This window comes from Nelumbo lutea, chromosome 2 (genome assembly GCF_056320005.1).
Source record: "Nelumbo lutea isolate HS-2025 chromosome 2, American lotus-T2T, whole genome shotgun sequence".
Taxonomy (NCBI): domain Eukaryota; kingdom Viridiplantae; phylum Streptophyta; class Magnoliopsida; order Proteales; family Nelumbonaceae; genus Nelumbo; species Nelumbo lutea.
In genome coordinates this window covers 27,822,387-27,847,126 of record NC_142685.1, presented here as the reverse complement: position 1 = coordinate 27,847,126, position 24,740 = coordinate 27,822,387, and the positions used below count along the sequence as shown (strand labels likewise).

At 39.1% G+C, this 24,740-nt stretch overlaps 1 protein-coding gene across 3 annotated transcripts in view; it reads right to left on the bottom strand.

The window, feature by feature from the left end:
- Nucleotides 1-24,740, bottom strand: part of LOC148869433 (uncharacterized) — a 238,983-nt gene that overhangs the window by 53,078 nt on the left and 161,165 nt on the right. For all 3 annotated transcript variants that reach the window (XR_016106808.1, XM_088968179.1, XM_088968178.1), the window contains 3 exons: nucleotides 5,629-5,704; nucleotides 5,330-5,512; nucleotides 3,820-3,980 (listed from right to left, as the gene is read on the bottom strand). Coding sequence is in view for 2 of the 3 variants with exons in the window: in XM_088968179.1 (XP_088824305.1) it covers nucleotides 3,820-3,980; nucleotides 5,330-5,512; nucleotides 5,629-5,704 (420 nt within the window). In the remaining variant the exon portion in view is untranslated. The remainder of the gene's footprint in view (nucleotides 1-3,819; nucleotides 3,981-5,329; nucleotides 5,513-5,628; nucleotides 5,705-24,740) is intronic.

Sequence of the window (24,740 nt, the reverse complement as noted above, 5' to 3'; positions counted from 1 at the left end):
AACATAACCTTTCTCCTAGTTTTTCACTATGCACTAGGGAATAGGCTTGTGATAAAGTCACACTATCTCTTGTCAACAACTATTGTCTCACAATGTCATATTCAGAGTTCAGACCAGCTAGGAACTCAAAAACTCTATTAGTTTCAACCTGCTTTCTATATGTTTGTGCATCTTTCTGACTCTCCCACTCAATTGTTTCAAGCTGGTCAATTTCATGTCACATGGATTTTAAGGTTGAAAAGTAAACAGAGACCTGCTTCTCTCCTTGCCTCAGATTTTTAACCTCACATTATAGCTCATAAGCCCTAGAAACATTAGGAGGTTGAGAGTATGTTTCCTTCATAACATCTCATATTTCCTTAGCTGTTTTGGCCCACAAGTAGTTTCAGCTGATGTATGGCTGCATTGAGTTGCACAGCCATGTCATCACCAAAAAATTTTCTTGGACTCACCTAGCATAAGTAGGGTCCTCCTTGGAGGGTTCCTTCACATCCCCTAGCAAGAAGTTCAATTTTCCTCTACCCCCAATAGCCATCATGGCTGATTGGGCCCATTCCAAGTAGTTTGATCCATCAAACTTAACAGTTGTAATCTGAAAGGTGTTTTCAGTCATGTTACCTGAACCACCAGTCCCAAAAGCACCTTCCCCTTGGTTCTTGTACTCCATTCTAAGTTAAGAAGAGGCTTTAAACTACCATGACAAGAAAAATCTGTATTTCAAGGCTGATAACAGCCAACCTAGGACAATGATTTTGCAGTTAGATAACAGTCAATTACTGTCCTGGGATTGATATCAGTCCTGAGATTTTCTATCCGTACCTCTCTAAATGAATAACAAAGTCCTTTTGAGTATCAATCTCAAGAAAAGGTACTTATTTTATGAAGAAAAAAAGCCCAGAAGACGGATCGCTACCTTCAATCTTCAAACTTGATCAATCAATTACTGTCAGCACCTTGAGTATTGATCGAAGAACCAAGAAAAAAAAAAACTGATCTGCACCTCCAATCTTGATCACTCAATTCCTGCCTAATTCTTCCTGATTACAAGAAGCTCTCTCCAATCTTAGAACAGCTGCTAAAGCCTTCTTGCAACCTCCAAGAATCAGCCGAAATAAGGATCTTTCTGAACTTTCAGCCCTAAACAATTCTCATGTGGTCGGCTGAATTAAATTCACATGAGAAACCCTAGATCTAAGGCTCTGATACCAACTTGAAAGAAGAAGAAGACCGTTTACTGTATTACAGGTTTGAAGAGAAGAAAAGAGAGAGAGAGAGAGAGAGAGAGAGAGAGAGAGAGAGAGAGAGAGAGAGAGAGAGAGAGGAGAACAGAAAGAAGGGGTTCAGTGGTGAATAATCTGCTGCCCCATACACTCCTTTATTTATAGCTTTTAGGATCCTTACAAGAATAGGAAATAAACAAAAATTAGAAACAATAAGACCAGCCAGCCCAACTTAACAGAAATTAGAAACTTCTAATAACAGAAATTAGAAACTACTAATAAAAGAAATTAGAAACAACTAGGTGCGGGTATGAAACCACACACACTAGAGCCTGAGTGTGGGTATGGAACCCCACACTCGTGGCTAACCAATTTTTTCTTCAGATATCTTGCATCTCCCAGCCCTTGTTTTCTGATTATTTGGAAGTACCAGAATAATAAAAGGGGATCAAATGGATAACTGCAGTCATTTAGATTCAAAGAGAACCATCAATTTACAGATTTATGAAGAAAAAGCATATGCTCAACTAATAAGAAGATTGCTGATGTTTTTTGGATAATGAAAAGTATTCTCTCTTCCTTTCAAATACAAATTGAAGACTGGTGGATTTTAATCAACAATTTCAACATGTACAAGATAAATATTCCCAATCACTGAGAAAGAAAATACATCTATGTAGGTGAGGTATTTAAATTGCACATCAACTTGGAGTAGAAGATTTAATAATTGAAGGAGACTCAAAAGTTGTTGCAGGTTGGCTGGATAATTCGGATTTAGGGGTTTGGTGCTACAGGGAGACCTCTTAAAGAAAGCCGAGTGGTTAACAAGAAACATGTTTGTTAGTTTACACTGGGTGGGAAGGTCTGCAAATGCTTTCGCTGATTTCCTTGCTAAACAAGGGATTAATAGGGAAAATTTGTACTGGTATGCATTGTAATCTTTTCTCCTTTGTTTCTTTTTGCTTAATCTGTAATTCTGTTTAAGGAGAGGTTGCACCTCGTTCCTCTCCTTGGGTTGCTTGTAACAGTTTCTCTCATCTTATTAATAAAAGCACTATTCAATTATCAAAAAATCTATGTAGGTAAGATAAAATGAGGTAAGCAATTTTTTTTTGTATTTTTGGATAGAAAGTATACTATAAGAGGCATCCGCATATGCCTCTGCCAATTTGAGGCAAAAGGCCAAAGGCATATGCCTCTTAGTATTTAGGAAGTAGGCCTCTAAGGTAATCTGTGAGGCTACAGGGGTGAGGCAGTTCTTGGCTTGCTTTGTCTTAAGGAATATGCCTCACCTCCTTGCCTTATAGCCTTTTAAAACTATGAATGGAAGTACACTAAGAGTGTAATGCAACATGTTGGTTCAATTGGTTTAGTGTTTATGTTAGTCTTATTTATGTTTTAAGTTCTTAGTTATTGGGCCTAAACTTGTTTTATTCTTTTTATGTCTAGGTGTCCCATCACTAATCAGGGGCATTCTAGTCCATTCTTGTAACATTACTTTGTAAACATCTATATAAGTAGGGCCGGCTGAAGTGACCAAGCTGCCATTCTCAGATTTCCTTCTTTTCTTCTTCTTCTTCTTCATCTTCTTCTTCTTCTTCTCCTTCGGCTGCTGTTCTCCAGCAAACATGGTATCAGAGCACTAATCGGTCTGACTGGTTACAGCCGCCTCTTTTCTCCATTTCTCTATTCCTTCTTTTTTTTTTCTCTCTCCTATCTCGGCCACTGTGAAGAAACCCTAGGGCTGACCGTAGAACACAGCAAGGTCTGTATCTAGGGTTTCCCTTGGTTTTGGTGAGCTCGGGATAAGGGTCGAGTGTCCTCTCAGGCTGTACTGTGACAACAAGGCTGCCATCAACATTGCAAATAACCCGGTGCAACATGATAGGGCGAAACATATTGAGATTGACCGACACTTTGTTAGAAAAAGGATAATCTCAGGGGAACTCTGCATTCCTTATACTCCTTCCGAGATGCAGATTGCAGATGTGCTAACAAAAGGACTAGCTTCAATGAAATTCTTAGACTTACTTGGCAAGCTAAACATGACTGACATCCATGCTTAGCTTGAGGGGGAGTGTTGGTTCAATTGGTTTAGTGTTTATGTTAATCTTATTTATGTTTTAAGTTCTTAGTTATTGGGCCTAAACTTGTTTTATTCTTTTTATGTCTAGGTTTCCCATCACTAATCAGGGGCATTCTAGTCCATTCTTGTAACATTACTTTGTAAACATCTATATAAGATTATAGGGCCGGCTGAAGTGACCAAGCTGCCATTCTCAGATCTCCTTCTTTTCTTCTTCTTCTTCTTCTTCTTCTTCTTCTTCTTCTTCTTCTTCTTTGGCTGCTGTCCTCCAGCAAACACAACAAATTTTAGGCATAAAATAACCATATAAGGATATTAAAACACAACTTTGGTTTACAAATCACTAATAAGATACCATATGCCTGTAAATTTCCATTAACCATATTTTAGTCAGAACATGCCTGATCTGGAAAAATCATTCATTACAGGATAAATGATAAAACTTTGATGTACTTTCTCATATAAGTACCAAAGAAAGGAATGAAAGTACTCATGATTGATTATGTCACATACATATTAACCTCAATAAGGCGAAAGCTACTATCAGCTCCAGCAATGCATAATACCAGTGGTTCATTTTTATCAGTTTGCAAGGGCAACCAATCAAGTTCCACTACAAGGGTTCCAGAAAATTGAGGTTGTAAAAGGGAATTGGCTAATGGATCTTGTGAATCCTGCAAATAAAAAACAAGCTAACCAGTTAAATTTTCCTAAAATGGTGTGGAAGAGAAGAACGTCTTTAGTTGAATATAAACTGCAAGACATATTATTGCTCCCCAAAATATGTTACATCCACTGTTACCCGGACACCTGGAAACTCGGAAATTTCGAATGCTGAAACTTAGACAAAGTTCTGACAATTTGCACTCGGTAATTTTCTTGTCTGGTAAAATACTTGGGTGCTTGCACTAGTAAGACAAACAGGACTTAACACTTTACTTTTCTTATTTTCACTATAATTTTTAGATTGTTTATGTAACTAAATACTATTTATTGTTGTGTCCCTGAGCCATGACCAGTGGTGCTTGGCATCCTGGACAGATTTCCATAAACCAAGATGGTCCAACAAGTTTTCAGTAAGATATAAAAATAATAGTTTACTTCATCTTTTGTGATTAAAAATGTATTTATTTACTAATATTATTCATCAAATAATAGAAAACATTAAGTGCAACTATAGGTATTCAACATTGTAAACCAGAAGGGCAAAAGCTGCCAATGTATATATATATATATATATATATATATTACTTTCATACTTTTCTTATTTCTGTATAGTCCTTTATATACTGATAGTCCCAGTTTCTCACAAGTTTTCATTTGGATATTAAATTAATAGTTTGCATCAAGTTTTCTGATTAAAATCTTATTTTATTACTAATATTGATACGAGTTCCTCAAATAAAGCAAAACATTAAGAACAATTAGAAGTATTTCCTATTGTATAACAGGTGGAAGATAGCTGCTGATGTAACGTTATACTTTATTTCATATTTTTCATATTTTCTATATAGTCCCTTAAAATTTTATATTTACAGATTAATCCACAGGGATCGACTCGTAAGTGTAAACATTCAGGCCATAATTTAATATTGGTTCTTTTAGCCTGTGGGGCATTTAGATGAGACACCATGCATCTGTCTTCTTCCTCTTGAAATGCACAAGATAACCTAGGGTAGAACATTTTTCGCCTTAGTTATCACCTATAATGTTTTAGAACTTTATTGATTTTAATAATTTTTATATTTATTGTATAATTTTAATTACAGGTCATTTGCAACCTAGTGGTTTGATAGGTAACCCATGAAGGGGTCCTTTTTTCTGGATGATGAGCAGGCTGGATTTCTTATAATTATCACCAGCAGAAGTTTCTAATGTTGGTCTCCCTAGGTGATCATAGGGCACCTTTAAGAATATATGATTCCTCACATGAATAGGCTAATTAAAACAACAAAATATATATGGTCAATGAAGTGAAAAGTTATATATGGGAAACATGACACAAACTTCACTTAAAACTTACAAGATCAAATATGGCAAATGTGTTGTCATAAAAAAGTACAGCAATGCGTCCTCTAGTTCGATCTCCAGCAACAACAGGTGAGAATTTGATCCTTCGAATTCCTTCTCTATGAGTGTTAAATGATGAAGAAAACCCAGTTGTTACATCCCACCATCGTATGTTCCCTGACCTGTCTCCCATAACCTGAAAAGTTTTGCAGTCACCAAATTCAACAACTACATGCTTTAAAGAATAAAGTTCCAGTTACTGGTAAAATTTGTCAACTAGATGCAAGAATCCCCAGAACATGTAATACATACTACATTTGGAAGGCGATAAGCCATTGCAGTAACTAATCCATCTGATGAAACAAATGAAGAAGATGGCCACTTTGGTCTGGAAACATGGAAAGGCTCATCAATATCAATAATAAAGATGTTAAGATTTTTTCATAAATATTATAGATCACATAGGTCATTTTTGGATTGACACCACAAAGTTCTTGTTTATGAGAATAATGGATTACACAAACGAAAACTCTACTATTCTAGTTAATGCATCAGATTGAAATAAAACAACACATTTGTAGATAATATAATAACTAATCAGCATAAAGATCCATTCATTGCTAGTCCAACAGTGAGTATGATTCTTATTTCTTGCTTTCCATTCTTTTGGCATCTGAATATTTAGGTTAAACAGTTAGAGGTTGATAAGGACACAGGGGTGGGGACAGAACGTGGTGAACAAGAAGCCTACTGACCATATCATTGGAGAGACTGCAGTTCCTCTTTCTTGCTTCAAATTTCTTGCATATATAAAGGTGAACAAAATTCCGTTCTTTGGTTTGAGAGATGTTGGGTAGATAAGGAAGTAGGTGGTTAAACAGAATATATTGCACGCCAAGGACTTGTTGAATAGAGAGTACAGATTCAGCAACAAAAACTTCAATTAAATTAATCAAGGAGGTGCAGAAAAACATATACTTTGGGAACATCTGTGGCATGGGGAGTCTTAAGGACAAGCTTCCAATTAAATTAATCTAAGAAGTGCAGAAAAACATATACTTTGGGAACATCTGTGGCATGGGGAGTCTTAAGGACAAGCTTCCAATTAAATTAATCAAAGAAGTGAAGAAAAACATATACTTTGGGAACATCTGTGGCATGGGGAGTCTTAAGGACAAGCTTCCTTCATTGTATGTTCTCTCTTCCTCCAAATTCTGTGTTAACTCTTATAATGGGGTGGTTTGGGACCTTGGATTTAGAAGTGGACTTGGGGAGGGGGAGTTTTCTTCTTTATTGGATCTGCTTACCTCTCTGGGTAGGGTTTGCTTGGATCCATCTTGTATGGATAGTAGGATATTGTCAGCCTCTTGAGGATTGTTTTCCTGTGCTTCCTTTTTCAGTGTGTATTTCATTCTTCTTTTTCAGCTGCCCAGTTCCAGTGAAAGAGGTGTGGAGACCAGTGTCTCCTAAGATACATGCCTTTTTTTGGGAGGTGGTGCTTGGGAAAATTAACACATGATATGCTCCTAATAATGAGGCCTAACAGTTGTCTTTCACCCAGTATTTTTATCTTGTGCAAAGCTAGTGGTCAGACTATACTCAATTTACTAGTCTCCTGTTTATTTATGTCTTATGTTTGAGAGTACTCTTGCTCTCTCTTTGGTTGCAGATGGGTACATTCTTTGGATGATACCAGTCTCTTCAATCCAAGATTTAAAAAAGAAGAGGTAAGATGATGTGGCGAGCTACAAGAGTTGCAATTTACGGATTATATAGGAAGAGAACAATAATAGGATCTTTAAAGGGCAAAGTAGAATGCTAGGAGCTATAACAAAAGGCATTAAGCTGAAGGTAAATTCGTTGGGTTAAAACCATGAAGGTCTTCAATGATTATAAAGTGAATGACTACATTAGAGGATGGGAAGTAATCTCATCTCCTTTGAACGTAATGACATAAGAAATGTGGGTTCCTCTAGCTGTAACAGGTTCCAATGAAACCATGGAAATTCGGGATAGGGGAATTTTCAGGGATGGAAATGGCTCAATTGTGGCATTGTTCTCAGGACCAGTAAGATATGAGACTCATTGACAGAAGAAATCATGGCACTGCTGTAACTGAACAGTAAGGGATTGAGGAGGACTCTATGTTGGTAGTGGGATGGATGATTAATAGCCCAGCAGGACTGTGTATAGACAGGTAATTAGGGAAATAAAAACTAACAAGAGAAATGGAGGCCACTTTCAGATGGATCAACCAAACTGCAAATATGGTTTGGCCAACACCTTAGCCAAACAAGGGGCATCTAAGGATCAACTTCTTTGGACTCATTTGTATGGTTAATGTATAAAGAAGGTTTGGATTCTAATGAGAACTGAATGTGTAAATTTGACACTTCATTTCTGAATTAATATAAGATACCTGTTACTCGAGAGAGAGAGAGAGAGAGAGAGAGAGAGAGAGAGAGAGAGAGCAAATTGTGGGGCTTAACTGTTTCCCCATTATCATTTATACTAACTGATGTACAACACCAGGAATTATTGCAAAAATAACCCTGGTTAGGCAGCAGCAATAAAAAGAAAAAAAAATCCTTAAAGGCCCATTAATACTTGTTGAGCAAGAGCAAGTGATAGACAAGAGGAGAGAAGAGAGGGAGAGAGGAGAGGGGAGTCGAGAGGACTGAAAGCCCCTATTGAACTTAGGGGGCGAAAGAATGATCTATTATTATTTATACTAGTACAGCCGAACAGTAATCAAAGAGGAAATTACATCAGTACCCTTATGGTACTAAACCTGAATACATAAACATAAACGACTGACAACACTCCCCCTCTAGTTGGAGCATAGATATCAATCATGCCCAACTTGTCACAAAGATCATGATGTCTGGAAAGGTTTAAACCCTTTGTAAAGATGTCTACAAGCTGGTTCTCAGAAGTGACATAGGGGGTACACACTTCGCCTGTGATAACTTTCTCTCTGATAAAATGCTTGTCAACTTCGATGTGTTTTGTTCTATCATGTAGCACCGGATTGGCAGCAATGCTTATAGCTGCTTTGTTATCACAAAATAGAGTTATAGGTTTGGTCACTGGAAAACCCAACTCCCCCAACAAATTCTTTATCCACATGCCTTCAGCAACCCCGTGGGCCATAGCACGATATTCAGCTTCAGCACTGGATCTAGCTACCACATTTTACTTTTTACTTCTCCATGTAACAAGGTTCCCTCCTATGAAGGTGCAGTAGCCACTAGTAGACTTTCTGTCACTTTGGGATCCAGCCCAATCTGCATCTGTATAAACTTCAACTTTCAAATGTCCATGCTTTTGAAACAACAAACCAGTACCCGGATACTTCTTCAAATATCGGAGGATTCTCTCTGCTGCTTCAAGATGAGAAGACCTAGGAGCATGCATGAATTGACTAAGGACACCAACAGCATATGCAATGTTTGGGCGAGTCATAGAAAGGTATAACAATCTCCCTACAAGTCTCTGAAACTGTTTCACATCCTTGAGTGATTCACCACAGTTGTCACCTAATTTATGGTTGGGGTCGATGGGAGAGTCAACTGGCTTCACCCCCATCTTTCCAGTGTCCTGAAGTAAATCTAAGACGTATTTCCTTTGAGAAATGAAGATACCCTTCTTTGATCGGGCAACTTCAATCCCAAGGAAGTATCTGGCAGGTCCTAGATCCTTCACTTCAAACTGAGTTGCAAGGAAAAGTTTCAATTTCTGAATTTCATCCTCCCAATCACCAGTAACAATTATGTCATCCACATAAACAATTAGAGCAACAATTTTACCTTTTCCTTTTTTCACGAACAGTGTGTGATCTGACTGACATTGCCTGTATCCTTTCTGTTGAACTGCCACATGGAATCTACTGAACCAAGCTCTTGGTGATTGTTTCAGCCCATATAAGGACTTCTTCAACTTGCACACTTTCTGTTCATTTCCTTGGGCTAGAAACCCAGGAGGTTGAATCATGTACACTTCCTCTTCAAGGTCACCATTCAAGAATGCATTCTTGATGTCCAGTTGGTGTAAAACCCAATCCAGATTGGCTGCAAGAGAGAAAAGGACTCTAATGGAATTCATCTTGGCAACGGGGGCAAAAGTTTCAGCATAATCAACTCCATACACTTGAGTAAATCCCTTTGCCACTAAGCGAGCTTTATACCTTTCCACTGTTCCATCCACCTTATGTTTGATTGTGAACACCCATTTACATCCAACTGGAACCTTTCCCTTGGGAAGATCAACAAGTTCCCATGTGCCATTTTTGTGAAGGGCATTAACTTCTTCCCTCATGGCATTTGTCCATTCAGGAACTAAAAGAGCTTCTGCCACATTCTTAGGGATAGGGACACTGTCAATAGAGGTAAGGAAGGCACGGAATGAGGGTGAAATGTTCACATAGGAGACAAAGTTGGAAATGGGATGTTTTGTGGTGCACAATCTGACCCCCTTCCTGTGAGCAATAGGACGGTCAAGATCATTAGCAGTAGAGGAATCATTTTCAATAGGTTCAAGGACATCATTGGGAGCTAAAATACCTGAGTGAGTATGATCCTCTCTCGAGGAGTGTGGTGGCATAGGAGGTACAACTTCCGGATTCTCTACAGCTCTTGGATTTGGCTGGCCTTTGCGACGGCGAGAAAAAACACGAAAAGTTGGAGGGTCAGGGAGAGAGGGAAGCTGAACTAGTATCTCCTCATGTCTACACTCCCCCTGAGGAGAAACAGGATAGAAAGGCTCATCTTCAAAGAAAGAAACATCCATGGAGACATAGAATTTACGAGAAACAGGATCAAAAACACGGTAGCCCTTTTGAGTGAAGGAGTAACCAAGAAATATGCAAGGTATAGCACGAGAGTCCAATTTCCCACAGGTGGGAGATAGATTTTGGACAAAACACCGACAACCAAAGACACGAGGAGGAATAGAAAGAAGGGGAGCCTTAGGAAAGAGAAGTTGATGTGGGGCTTTGTACTCTAACCGACGAGAGGGCATACGATTTATAAGGTAAGTGGAACAAAGAACAGCTTCAAGCCAAAACCGTTTGGGAACATTCATATGAAGTAGTAAACCTCGAGCCACTTCAAGGAGATGTCGGTTCTTCCGCTCGGCCACACCATTTTGTTGTGGTGTGCGGGCACAAGAGCTACGGTGAAGGGAACCATGCGAAGCAAAAAATTCCGTGAGGTCACTATGAAAAAATTCTTTTGCATTATCTGATTGGAAAATTTGGATTTCAGTTTGAAATTGAGTGAAGACCATCCGCTGGAAATCTTGAATGATTTTTGGTACTTCTTCCCTGGTTCGCATCGGATATACCCATGTAAATCTAGAATAATCATCAATGAGGGTAATGAAATACTTGTAGCCACTCTCAGATGGTAAAGTAACAGGGCCCCACACATCAGAATGAACAATGTGAAATGGAGATTCAGATTTACTATGTCTTTGAAGAAAATGAGTTCTACAATGTTTACTCAACTGACACGTTTGACCAGAAAAGTCAGAGACAAACATTGACTTAAACAGATCTGGAAATACAACTTTCAAAGACACAAAAGACAAATGACCAAGACGACAATGCCATAAATAGAATTTTTTCTTACAAGACTGACTCATAGACTCTGTAACATGAAGACCAGCCTTATTCTCTAGCATGTAAAGTCCATCAGCCATACGACCCCTACCAATCGTCCTCCCCGAGGCCAGATCCTGAATCACACAATGAGAAGGGAAAAAAGTCACTGAGCAATTTAAGGAATTAGTAACACTACTAACAGAGAACAAATTAATGGGAAAGTTTGGAACATGAAGAACATCAGAGTGGGTAAGGCCAAGAGGAAGAGAGAGGGTTCCTTGACCAGCTATGGAAGAGTGTGATCCATCGGCTAGTCTCACCTTGTCTCTTCCAGAAAGAGGGTGATAGGTTTGAAAGTAAGAGGACGTACCAGTCATATGTTTAGATGCTCCAGAATCAATGATCCATGGAGAGTCATGGGTGTGAGAAGCAACATGGAAAGCAGTGGCAGGGTTACCTGACGTAGATGCAAATGAGGTTGAGGGAGGAGTATCCATCTGACGAATTGCTCTACCATAGAGCTCTAAATGGTCACGGAAGGAATTCATAATGTCCTCCCTCGGGTCAGGTCCAGTGAGATGTGTTTGAGTCACAATAGAAATGGTAGGCTGATGTTTCTTTGTATTTTGCTGCCCGTACTTCTTATTCACCTCTAAACTTTGCTTCTTAGTCAGATCTTGAGCCCATTTTGGTTTCCCATGAAGATCCCAATAGGTATCTTTGGTGTGTCGGGGTTTCTGGCAATGAGTGCACCACAATTTTTCCTTATCTTCTGTTTTTTTCTGGAGATCTCCTTTCCGGGAAGAAGATCCCCCACCAGTAGATACACCCCCTTTTGCAACTAACACAACAGCATCCCCACCAGGGTTGTTCATCAAATTTCTCCTGCTTTCTTCAAATTGTACAAGAGCATAGACTTCCTGAACAGAAGGGAGATCCTTAGAGCTGAGAATCTGAACTCTGATAGATTCATACATAGGATTCAGACCATGTAAGAATGCAAACACCCTTTGCTGGGAGACAATCTGTTTGTACTTCTTAGCATCCTCATCACATTTCCAATCCACACTCTGGTAGTGATCCAACTCCTTCCAGGCAGATGTTAAGTCAGAGTAATAGACCGATAAACACCTCTCCCCCTGTCTACAAGTAGAAGATGTTGCCTGCAGTTGATAAATTTTGGCATAGTGTCTCAATTCTGAATATGTAGACCTTGCTTGTTCCCAGATTTCATTCGCAGTTTCAGCCCACATGAAATTCTTCCTGATTTGAGGCTGCATGGAAACCAAGAGCCAGGACATAACAATGCTGTTCTCTTGATTCCATCCATCATATTCAGCACTCCCGGAGGATGGTTCTTTTATCCTCCCATTAATGTAGCCTATCTTCCCTCTTGCAGTGATGTATAACTTGATCCCTCTTGACCATTCTAGGTAATTTAATCCATCAAGATGAACAACAGCCATAGGGAAGGATAGGTCACCACCCCCACTCATTCCATTCATCATCGTGGAGATTCCAGATGTGGCTGAATCTTCACTATTCATGATTTCAGGTTTAAGAACACACAACACCCAAGGCACACTGCCTCACAGAGCTGTTACAGAAAAGGGATCTTATGTCCTTCAGTCCACAAAAGAAGAAGCACTTGCTATTTCAGCATACAACTAGGTACTTCTGACCTGCTGTTTCACAGAGAGCCAAGAACAAGCACTGTTGCTGCAGCACTTGGACTAGTCTGTATGACCTACAATTTTTGTAGGAATCCAATGAACAAACATACAAACACTGCAATGCAGTACATAACCAGGTCTGTATGACCTACGGTTTTACAGTTTTCATACAACTCCTTAGTAGAAGAGAAACACAAGGTGATAGTTCACCATACACCTAATCGGCTGACACCAACTTCAGGGTAGTCAAACAGTCACTGAGATCAATAATGTAGCCGAACAACAAGAACAGTCAAGGAAAAAACTTCAGTCCATCAACAATGTAGCTGAATAGTAGTGACACACCAGAGGAGAACACCACATCCAAAATTTAGGGCATCAACAGTCCATCGAAGGGTGCAAGAAGAAAGAACAACAAAAAACAGTTTCAGTTGAATACCAGGGCACCCGAACAGCAGATGGACAGTACCTTCTTGAACTCCAGCCTCTCTGCAAACCAGAACCTCCTCTTAGTACAACAGGTGACAGCCTCTCTACAGCCGAGCAATCAATGAAAACAGCATATGGGCTGGAATACGAAAAGACTCTATACCAGAACTCTTTTCTGTGCTAGGAAGCTGAACATTCAGGCCGGCACCTTCTTCCTTCTTGAAGTCGAGCATCAGGGATACAGCTTCTAGGAGATGAAGAGGCAATCTACTCGGCATTGAAGAATGACCTCAACTAATTTGTTTTCAGGCCTGGACGAACTTGCTCTGATACCATGTTGAGCAAGAGCAAGTGATAGACAAGAGGAGAGAAGAGAGGGAGAGAGGAGAGGGGATCCGAGAGGATTGAAAGCCCCTATTGAACTTAGGGGGCGAAAGAATGATCTATTATTATTTATACTAGTACAGCCGAACAGTAATCAAAGAGGAAATTACATCAGTACCCTTATGGTACTAAACCTGAATACATAAACATAAACGACTGACAACAATACTAAAATCCCAACAAATAAATAATGGCCAACTAAAAGAAAAGAAAAATAAGCTGCATAAACAACTACGTGGTCCATATTTTTAAACTCCTCAAAGTGAGTATAGATGCAAATCATGCCTCTGGAAGTAAAGAGGAGAAGAGAGAAGAAGAAACAACAGAGAAAAAGAGAGTATTTGCCATAAAAAAAAAGTGCCAGTGGCACCCTCACTGACTCATATACAAGGATTAAAGTATCGGTATCGGGTATCGTATCGGATAACTCGGATATGGATACGCTTTGGAAACGCATGGATACAGATGAAAAAGATGGAAACACATGGATACACTAGGGAAATGCATACAAGTTTCATAAATATATTAATAACAATATATTTAAGATCAAAATAATCACAAAATAGTATATAAATACATAGAAAATGTAAATATTAAGGATATATATGAAGAAATATAATTACGATTAATGAACCTTGATGCATAATTTTATTTATAGTGCATCAATCAAGAGTCCAAGACACTAATGTACGTATTATATTTTAATTATTTTTATTTTACTATTTTAATTTTTTATCATTAAGAAAAAAGTCAACTAAATATTAAATTTTCAAGTGCAAATCAAAATATCAATTAATAGTTTATAAAAATAATCATAACTTAAAGTATATCAAATTTGTTAAAATTTCTAAGATGCATATCATAAACAAATTCATAATTTTTAATTACTGAAATAATTATTCCATTATTAATATTTTTATTTATATAAATTTTATGAAATAAAAAATCATTTTTTGAAATAAATGTAGATTAATGGATTTGAAAGATTCAATTTAATATTATATTCTTCAATATTTAGTATATAATATTTTTTTTGTAAATAATAAATATTTTGTTATTACTTATTAATGTAAATTAAAATATTAGTTAATAACTAATAAAAGTATATAAAAATTTTAAGATTTATATCATGTGCAAATTTATAAATTTTAAGTATTAATATAATTATTCTATTATTAATATTCTACTTTGTAAATTTCTTGATATTAAAAATTATCTTTTTTATATAAATGTGGATTTGATACATTATTTATTCTATTAGTTTATAAAATACTAGTTTTATGTATTATTTTTTAATTTTTTGTTAGAGTTGCGAAATATAAATGTGTTTTTTATTTAAATTGCATGTGAACAAAAAAATGTTAATAAAATTTATTTTATTTTACTTTATATCACAAAATGAAGTGTGGCTTATTGGTTTGGAAATACAGTGATTTCTAATCGCGTGTGAGGTGACTCGACTTTGAATCGCTTCATTTGCTTTTTTATGGAGAATGGGCGTAGCGCATATCAGCCCGTATCACAGCGTATCGGCCGATACAAATGCGATACAGGCCGATATGCATCTGTATCTGTTTGATACGAACGATTGACGGGATACGCTTGTATTCGTGGCATATCCCATACCGTCACTAACCGATACCGATACGATACGCCCCGTATCGGATGTATCGTATTGGTATTTAAATCCTTGCTCATATATTAGGGTATTTAAAGAACAGGGAAAATTACAGTAGTATTCCTGATTTTAACAGAGAAAAGATAATAATAACAGTCTAATAACAGCCTAACAGATGTCCTAACAACAATGCCCAACTTGCTTAATGTTATAAGTCTTAATGTTGTATGGGCTGGGCTATTTCTTATTTCAGCTTATTTCCTTTTGGGCCTACTGGGCCCAAGTTATTCTTCTCTTAAAACTGTTGATGTACAGCCTGCCTAATGAAGGACAATTCTGTTCTTTCTAATGTTTTAAGTTGCATTTAAATCCTATCCTGGGCTGGACAGAAGTGAACTGCAGCCCCATTTTCTTATTCTCTTCTCCTTTATTCTTCTCTCATTTCTCCTCTTCTCTTGCTCAAAATTCTTCATCACATCGGTGCCTTGTCAGAAAAAGTGATGCTTCAGAAAATGGCCTCTTATTTGGCATCATTTTTTCCAGAAAAACGTTGCTCCAGGCCATGCCTTGGAAATCGGGAAAGTGTGGTCTGAAGAAACGTCAAATTCAGTGTTATCTCAGAAAACAACCTATTGCTGCCAGCAGTGCAATGATGTGGCATCATCTTGGGTGTTGGATGATGTAGACTAATGCTGAAAACGGTTATACAGCACTGGTACCAAACAAAACAAGTGCTGTTTTCCCAGAAAACAGCCTATGTGGCAGCATTGATGCCAAACAAAAAAAGGAGCCGTTTTCTGAGAAAACAGTGCAACAGACCCTCATGCATATAGCACCATTTTCTCAGGAAACATCTCTGAAGCAATGGCATCGATGCCAAAAACCTACTTAAGATTCAAATATGTTTTTTCTTTCCTTTTCTCTTCTCTCTGGAACTCTGTTCTACTGAAATCCTAAGCAGCTTGTGAGTCACTAAGGAGTCTAGATCTTATTCTTAGGGTTTCTTCCTTGCAGAAGAAAGAGAGCAGTCTGTGGACTGCTAGAGAGACCTGAGTTCCAGGTCTAGTTACTGTACAGCAGGAGGAGAGGCCTTGGCGGATACTGGACAGTGAAATTCTACTCCAGGAGACCTACTAGGAGGTGAAGAAGCTCTATGTTCTGCTATTCTCTGCACCTAGAATTCGTATGAACTGATTCCTGGGATGTTTACAGTTGTTTTTAAAACTTTCATTAGTTGTTCTAGACTTCTAGACTGATTACAGTCGCAATCAGACTTGTTGTTGGGATTGTTTCTTGCCTTCTTAAGGTAGACAATCAGTTTGGGCTTCTGTTTTGTGCTGTTGGTGTCTTTGAGTTGGAGGTGTACTTCTATTATAAGGATGCCTTCTACTCATGAGGTCTCTTATAAGGAAACAAGGTCAGGGAAGGGCCTTCCCAATCTGGAAAACCCTACCCTAGAGATTACCAACATCAAGTTGGATGAGTACAACTATGCAGAGTGGGCTATTTCAGCTAGACTTGCCATAATCAGTAGAGGAATGGAGGGGTATATTAATGGCCAGATTGTTGAACCAAAGAAGGAATACCCTGAATACAAGACTTGTTGTAGGGAGAATGCCACTACGATGTCTTGGATTCTCCATTCCATGACACCTAAGATTACTAGGACTATACAACACTATGGTACTGTATACAAGATATGGGATAAACTTTTGAAGCCATATGGGCGAGGAAAAATTTTGCAAGGATGTATAGGATACATCAAGACATTGCAGCCATTTGTCAAGGAAAACTCACTGTGGCAACGTAGTTGCAACCCTTAAAGGCCTGTAGGAAGAATTCGACCATTACTTAATATTAGACTGGGAGAGTACGAAGGATAAAGAGAACCATGACAAACAAGTTGAAGAAGGGAGAATCTTCCAGTTTCTTGCAGGTATGAATTCTTCTAATGAAAACATTCTCTCTCAGGTTTTGAGAAGGGATGAACTACCTGACCTTCAGCATGTCTTATACCTAATAAAGAATGAAAAGTTGAGGAGAAAAGAGATGGAATGTGAGGTTCAGTTTCAGCCAACTGAACAATTAGCCCTTGCTTCAGCTTTGGGTAAAAGAAATAAGAGTGGAGACAAGAAAGGTTTGAAGTGTTCCTACTGTGGAGGAGAAAATCATACAAACGATACATGCTGGATTTTGTATCCCCACCTCAAACCAGCAGCTCTAAGGAAGGATAAGAAGACATATAAAGGTCCTAATGGTGCTGGCTATGTTTCAAGTTCAAATGTTATTGATTGTGGTAAGAAGAATACTACTCTAGGTGCTTCCCTCCATTCTGGACAGACTTCTACTACTAATTCCAGTCTCCCTAACTTTACGGTTGAGGAGGTAGATCTTCTTAACCGAGTTATGGATCAGCTGAAACAGTCTTCATTTGCTTCTTCCTCATTTCCAAAGATAGGTATAGCTTCTGCCTTCAATGTTATCCACCCATCTTCCCCATGCTCCTAGGTGATTGATTCAGGAGCCTTTGGACATATGACTAGTGTATCCTCCTTGTTCAACTCATATTATCCTTCTTCTGGCCAAGACAGTAAAAATTGCTGATGGCTCTTGTTGCATGTTCCTACCTTTACTACTAATTTGTTGTTTTTGTCTAAAATTACCAAAGATATGGATTGTCGTGTGACTTTCTTTCCCATTCATTGTGTGTTCTAGGACGGGTTGACGAGATGAACGATTGGAAGTGGTTGTGAGGCTGAAGGTCTCTATTACCTAAATGAAGCTATTGGTGCTGCTATGCGGGTGTCAAGTGGCGGGGACAAAAATAGTTAAAAGAGTTGTAAAGTTTAGAGATGTTGAAGAGAATCGAGGATGCTTGGTGTGGCACTGTTCACACCAAGAGACTTTTCATTTTTTCTTCACAAGAAAAACTACAAAGGTGCCCTTGAATAGGCACCCAAACACAAAAATTCACAAAATGACAGAAATGCCTTCACACTCTTAACACTCCCCCTCAAGCTGAGCATAGATATTTATCATGCTCAGTTGTTCAAATTGTTGTTGAGCTTTGATTTGGGAACACCTTTAGTAAGACAATCAGACAACTGGTCTTCAGACCTCACATAAGGTAGACAAATCTCTCCACTGGTAACTCTTTCTCTAATGAAATGTCGACCAACCTCTATATGCTTTGTACGATCATGTTGGATGCAAAAGAGGTGGTGAGAGGAGCATCCATCTGGCGAATTGCTCTACCATAAAGTTCCAAGTGGTCACGGAAGGAGTTTACAATATCCTCCCTTGGGTCAGATCCAGAGTAGCTATGTTGGCCATGTGGTGTTTGAGTCACAGTAGAAGTGGAGGGCTGGTTCTCCCGAGTAACCATATTGGTCATGTGGTGTTTCTTGGTACCTTGTTGCCCGGGTCTTCTAATTACATCTAAGCCTTGCTTCTTAGGTAAATCCTGAGCCCACTTTGGTTTCCCATGGAGATCAAACAAGTATCTTTGGTGTGCCAGGGCTTCTGACAATTAGTGCACCACAATTTTTCCTTATCTTCTGCTTTCTTTTGGTTATCCCCTCTCTTGGAAGAAGGTCCACTACTAGTAGAGGAACCCCCCTTTGCCGCCACCACAATTGCATCCCCTCCGGTGCTGTTCATCAAGTTTCTTCAGCTCTCTTCAGACTGGACAAGAGCATAGACCTCCTGAATTGAAGGAAGATCCTTAGAACTTAGAATTTGTACTCTGATGGATTCATAGATAGGATTGAGACCATGTAAAAAGGCAAACACCCTTTGCTGTGAGACAAGTTTCCTGTACAATTTTGCATCTTCATCACACTTCCAATCAATATTTTGGTAATGGTCCAACTCCTTCCAAACAATTGTCAAGTCAGAGTAATAAACTGATAAACTCCTCTCCCCCTGTTTACAAGTAGATGAAGCTGCTTGCAGTTGATAAATCTTGGCATAGTGTCGAAGTTCAAATATATGTGGATTTTGCCTGTTCCCAGATCTAATTTGCAGTTTCAGCCCACATGAAGTTCTTCCTTATTTGCGGTTGCATGGAGATCAAGAGCCAAGACATAACCATACTGTTCTCCTGATCCCATCTATCATGTTCTACATTTCCAGAAGGTGGTTCTTTGATTCTTCCATTTATGTAGCCTATTTTTCCCCTTGCAGTTATGTATAGCTTGATCCCCCTTGACCACTCTAGGTAGTTTAACCCATCAAGAGGAACAACAGCCATAGGGAAGGATAGGTCACTGTTCCCACTCATTCCATTCAGCATTGTGGAGATTCCGGATGTAGCTGAATCTTCACTATTCATGATTCTAGGTTTAGAAGTACACAAAACCAAAGGCACACTGCCTTATAGAGCTGCTACAGTCCACAACTAGGCACTTAAAGATTTTCGGTTTCACAGAGAACCAAGCACAAACACTGCAGTTGCAGTACAAGGTTGTATGACCTACACTGTGTAGGAGTCCATAGAACAATATACGAACTGCACTTGCAGTGTAACCAGGTCTGAATGACCTACAGTTTTACAACTTTAATACAGCTTCTCAGCTAAAAAAAAAAAAAACAGTAGGAACAGCAATACGAGTGGTGGTTCACCACACCTAATTGGTTGATATCCACTTTCCAGGGCAGCCGAACAGTCACTTAGGGTCTAGAGTTCATCCACAGTCCCTTGGAGAGCTGAATAGAGCAACATACAATCGGAGGAAGGGGGACAGTCCCTACTCAGATTTTGGGACATCAACAGTCGTACAAGAAGAGAACCATAAACAGAAAAAAAATCAATTCAGTACCTAGGTCACCCGAACTGTGAATAGGCAGTACAGTCATGGACTCAAACTTTTCTTCAGATCAAAACCTTCCTTCGTACATCTGGGATGGTTTTCTACAGTCTTCTTAGCCGAGCAACTCCAGTTACCAACACCTAAGGCTGAAGAAGAAAAAAACTTGTGGCAGAACCCTTTTCTGCGCTAGGAAGTTGAATAATCAGCCTTCTTGTAGCAGAACCCTACTCGGCAGTGGAGACTAGCAGCAGCACTAGAGAATGCTTCCTCTTCCTTGTCTTCGAGCATCGGGACTATAGCTTCTATGCAGCAGTGGAGAGAGACCTCAGCTGGTTGTTTTCTAGGCCTGGATGGTCCTGCTCTGATACCATGTTGAGCAGGAGAAGAAGGAAAAGAAGAAAGGAGGAAGGAAGAAGAAGAAGAAGAAGAAGAAGAAGAAGAAGAAGAAGAGGCAACTGAGTTAAGGCCTCAAAAGAACTGCTTCAGTCGAGTGAAGCATTGTTATTTATACTATACTGGCCGTACAACACAATAGGTCTACAAAATTACAAAAATACCCCTGTGGGTACTAAACCTGTGTACAGTACATATAATACACCTGTCAACACTATCTTACCCAGAAAAAAGCAGCCGCCACCTTCAAACTAAGATTGGAACCCTAAAATTGAGATTTCATCCTTTCTTCTGATTCTTCCTGATCACTGAACATTCTCCAAGGTTCTACAAGTCCTCGGGCATCAATTGCACATTGCTAGCAACCTCCAAGAACCAGCAGATGAACATATCTCTGCTGAAACTTCCAATCCTAGGAAGTTCTTATGTAGTCGGCCTTATTAGACTATCATAAGAATTCCTAGCTTGGCTCTGATACCATGTAGTCGAATAGGACTACAATCAGTCCTAGGTTTAATGTGCAATTAACCAAGAAAGATTGAGAAAAGAGAAGAAGATAAGAGAAGAGAAGAGGAGAAGAGGAATTCGAAGAAGATATTTTAGAAAAGGGAGAGACAATTAATTGCCACCCCACTCTTACAATTTATATTAATTCTCAAATAAAAGTAAAAGGGCTGAATTACCTTTACTGATTACATGGTGAAAAATAAAAAGAAACTAATAATTATAAACTGAAATAAAACTACCAACTAACAACTGAAATAACTAACTACTAACTACAATCATACGAGCACGGTGGGGACCACATCAATGTTCTCTACACTGTTCATTGCATTGAGCCTAGAAACTAGGAGATTGTACCATGTATACTTCTTCAAGATCATCATTTAGGAATGCATTCTTGATATCTAGTTGACGAAGGTCCTAGTAAAGATTAGCAACTGAAGAGAAAAGGACTCTGATAGAGTTCATCATAGCAACTGGTGCAAAAGTCTCTGCATAATCTACTCCATACACTTGAGTAAACCCTTTTACCACTAAGCGAGCTTTATACCATTCTACCGTGCCATCTTCCCTATGTTTTACGGTAAAAACCCACTTACATCCAACTGGTTCATTTCCTTTAGGAAGATCCACCAATTCCCATGTACCATTTTTATGTAACTCATTGATTTGTTCTTTCATTGCATCTGTCCATTCAGGCAATAGGAGAGCTTCTGACACATTCTTAGGAATAGGAACAATGTCTATGTAAGAAAGAAAATACATCAATGGGAACTTGAGTGCCTGGTTGGTGGATCCACCCCTAGGGAATCTGATGGCATTGGCGGTTGTAGAGGAGATGGGCCGAATGGCCCATAGGCTGTCATTTCATGTTATGATATGTTTCCCTTTGTAATGGGCCTTATTCTGGGCCCATACTCTGTAATGTTCTGTTTTTTGTATTTTCTTGCCCACTCAAAGGCCTCTCTGTAATATTTCAAAGATTAACTTCTTAATAAAATGTTTAGAGTGTTAGAGAGAGGTTATGTTTGAACCTCTTACTCTCTAACCCTCATTGCCACCAGCTCTCTCTCTTCTTCCTCTCTTGTTTGTTTATTTTCTGGTTTGCTTCTAATCTCAAGCAGTTCCATACATCAAGAGGACTGTTTTCAAATTGGTATCAGAGCGGGCCATTGCTTGGCGTGATCTTCATGTGGTTCTAGTTCAGCCAATTGCATGAGGAGGTTCTAGGGCTGAAAGTTTACAGTCATTCGCCTGGTTCTTGGAGGTCATTGGAGGGTGCCCAAGTCTCTACACACTTGGAGAAGGGTTTGGTGACCAGGAAGAATTAGAGAGCAAGGTGTTCAGCCTGGTCTAAAGTTCAAATCAGAGATTCTCTTACTGTAAGTTTTTATTTCTCAGTTCTTTGCCGGGTTATTTTGTTGCTTGGGAGGACTGTTAAAGCATTCAAACCCCTCCTCCATTCTGTCCTACTGTTGCTGGACTGATTCAACTCAGAAATTTCTGGGTTATTTTGGAAGAGCTATTCGGCTGTTATTGGAATGCCAAGCTGCTGAAACTGATTTAAACTAAGTGGTACTAGTCTCATCTTCATCCCAGCTGCTTCTTGGACCTATACAGAACACTTTGAAGTGGTTTCTTCTAGTTAACAGTAGGTTGTTAACTACTGCACACCGAGTGTTTGACAAAAGGTCTCTTAAGGACTGTGGCCTTTTTTCTCTCTTGGGGACAACGATTGTTGGGGACCTAAAATACCTTGTGATTGGGGGTTTGCTGGTTGTCCTTTGAAGGCTGAAACAGTATAGAAAGAGCTACCACTGAGCTGGATTGTCACAGTTATCAAGATTGAACTGATTCTGTGAGCTGGTTGTTGTTGCCTATTCAGCTCAAACTAAGCTCATCAAGACCCCCAGTACTTTGGAAAGCTTATTAAAATCCTAATTGGAGCCTTTACATGATGGATTTCTCAAACCTTGAAAACAAGAATGCTGCTGAATATGAACAGACTTCGGGAACCCCAACCGATTCTATGTTGGTTGTAACTACAGTTAAACTTGTTGGGACCAACTACTTGGCTTGGTCACAATCAATGAAAATCCATATTTGTAGCAGAGGAAAATGGGGTTTTATTTCTGGGAGCAAGAAAGGTCCTCCAGAGGATGATCCATCTTATGAAAGATGGGCGCAAGAAAACTACACAGTGATTGGGTGGCTTGTGAATTCAATGCAGCCACAGATTACTCAGCATTATTTGTGGATGAACTCGGCTAAGGAAATCTGGGATAGTGTTGCAGAAACTTACTCCCAGAAGTTGAATGTTGCCAAAGCCTACGAACTGAGAAGTGATGTGAAGAATCTAAGGCAAGGGGAGAAGTCACTTGTAGCATACTTCTCAACCCTGAAATCTCTATGGCAAGAGATTGATTTGATAGAGGCTGTGACATGGGATACCCCTAAGGATGCTAAAACATACAGTAAATTGGTTGAAAGGAATAGGGTCTTTGAGTTCTTGACAGGGCTGAATTCTGAATATGACATCACAAAACAAAACATTTTGTCCAAGGAAGATGTTTCATTGTCTCAAGCATATGCTTTGGTCAGCATTGAAGAAAGTAGGAGGCAAGTGCAGGTTCAAGGAGTCAGTATCAATGGTCATTTTGCAAATATGGGAATTAAACCCAAAGGGGTTACAGGAGCTCCCAGTGGCACAGGAAAGAAGGAGGTGGTGTGTGAATATTGCAAGAAGCCGAAACATACCAAGGACAAGTGCTGGAAATTACATCCCAGCCTTGTCCCTATCCGATTCCAGAAGAAGAATGATAGTAGAAAGAAAAGAAGTGCACATGCAGCCACAAGTACAGATACAGAGGTTGAGTCTGCCTGTGCAGATTTGACAGCCAAGATAACTGAATATGAGAAGTTTGGAAAGATGATCAGCCAGCTTGAAGGTGTAACTTCATCCAACCCTTCTGGAAGTCCAACCACCACTAATTTGCTCACTCAGGTATAAGGGCTTTTGCTAACCATGCATCCACCTCAGGTAATCCCAAGACCCCCCGGATCATAGACTTAGGTGCTTCTGATCACATGACCAACCTTTCCACTTTGTTTGTTTCATATGATTTGCTTCTTGGTCATGACAAAATCACCTTAAGTGATGGTTCTCTTGCCCCTATCTCTGGCAAGGGAATGTCAAGCCTACACACTCCTTACTCTTATCTTCCACTCTTCATGTACCTAAATTAAATACCAACTTATTATCTGTAAGTAGCTTGACCAAGTCATTGAATTGTTGTATAACATTTTTCCCTTCTCATTGTGTGTTTCAGGACCTGAAGTCTCGGAAGGTGATTGGGAGTGGCCATGAAGCGAATGGAATATACTTGCTCGACACCCCTGGCCAATGCTTTGATCATCCCAAGAATGTTGCTTTTGGTTCTACTTCTTCAGAGTCTGTCAGTCAAATTATGTTGAGTCATTGTCGGTTGGGTCATTTATCTTTTTCTGCTTTAAGTTATTTACTTCCCAAACTGTTTAAGGGAGTCCGTGTGTCCAGTCTCAATTGTGAGTCATGTCAGTTGTCAAAGCATTGTAGAAACAATTACCCTGTGAGCAATGAAAGATCTTCTTTTCCTTTTCATATTGTGCACTCTAATGTGTGGGGGCCTTACCACTTATCCTCTATGGGGGGTTACAGATATTTTATCCTGTTTATTGATGACTTTTCTAGATTCACTTGGATATACTTAATGAAATCCCGGGATGAAGTCCCAAGACTTGTGAGGCAATTTCATGAGCTTGTTTTAATTCAATTTGGTACCAGAATTAAGGTTTTCAGGTCTGACAATGCAAAAGAGTATTTTGAGAAGAGTTTATCCTTGTATCTCTCTGACATGGGGGTTATTCACCAAAGCTCCTATGTTAGAACCCATGAACAAAATGGAGTTGCTGAGAGGAAAAATAGACATATTGTTGAAGTTGCAAGGAGCCTCTTGTTTGCCTCACATGTT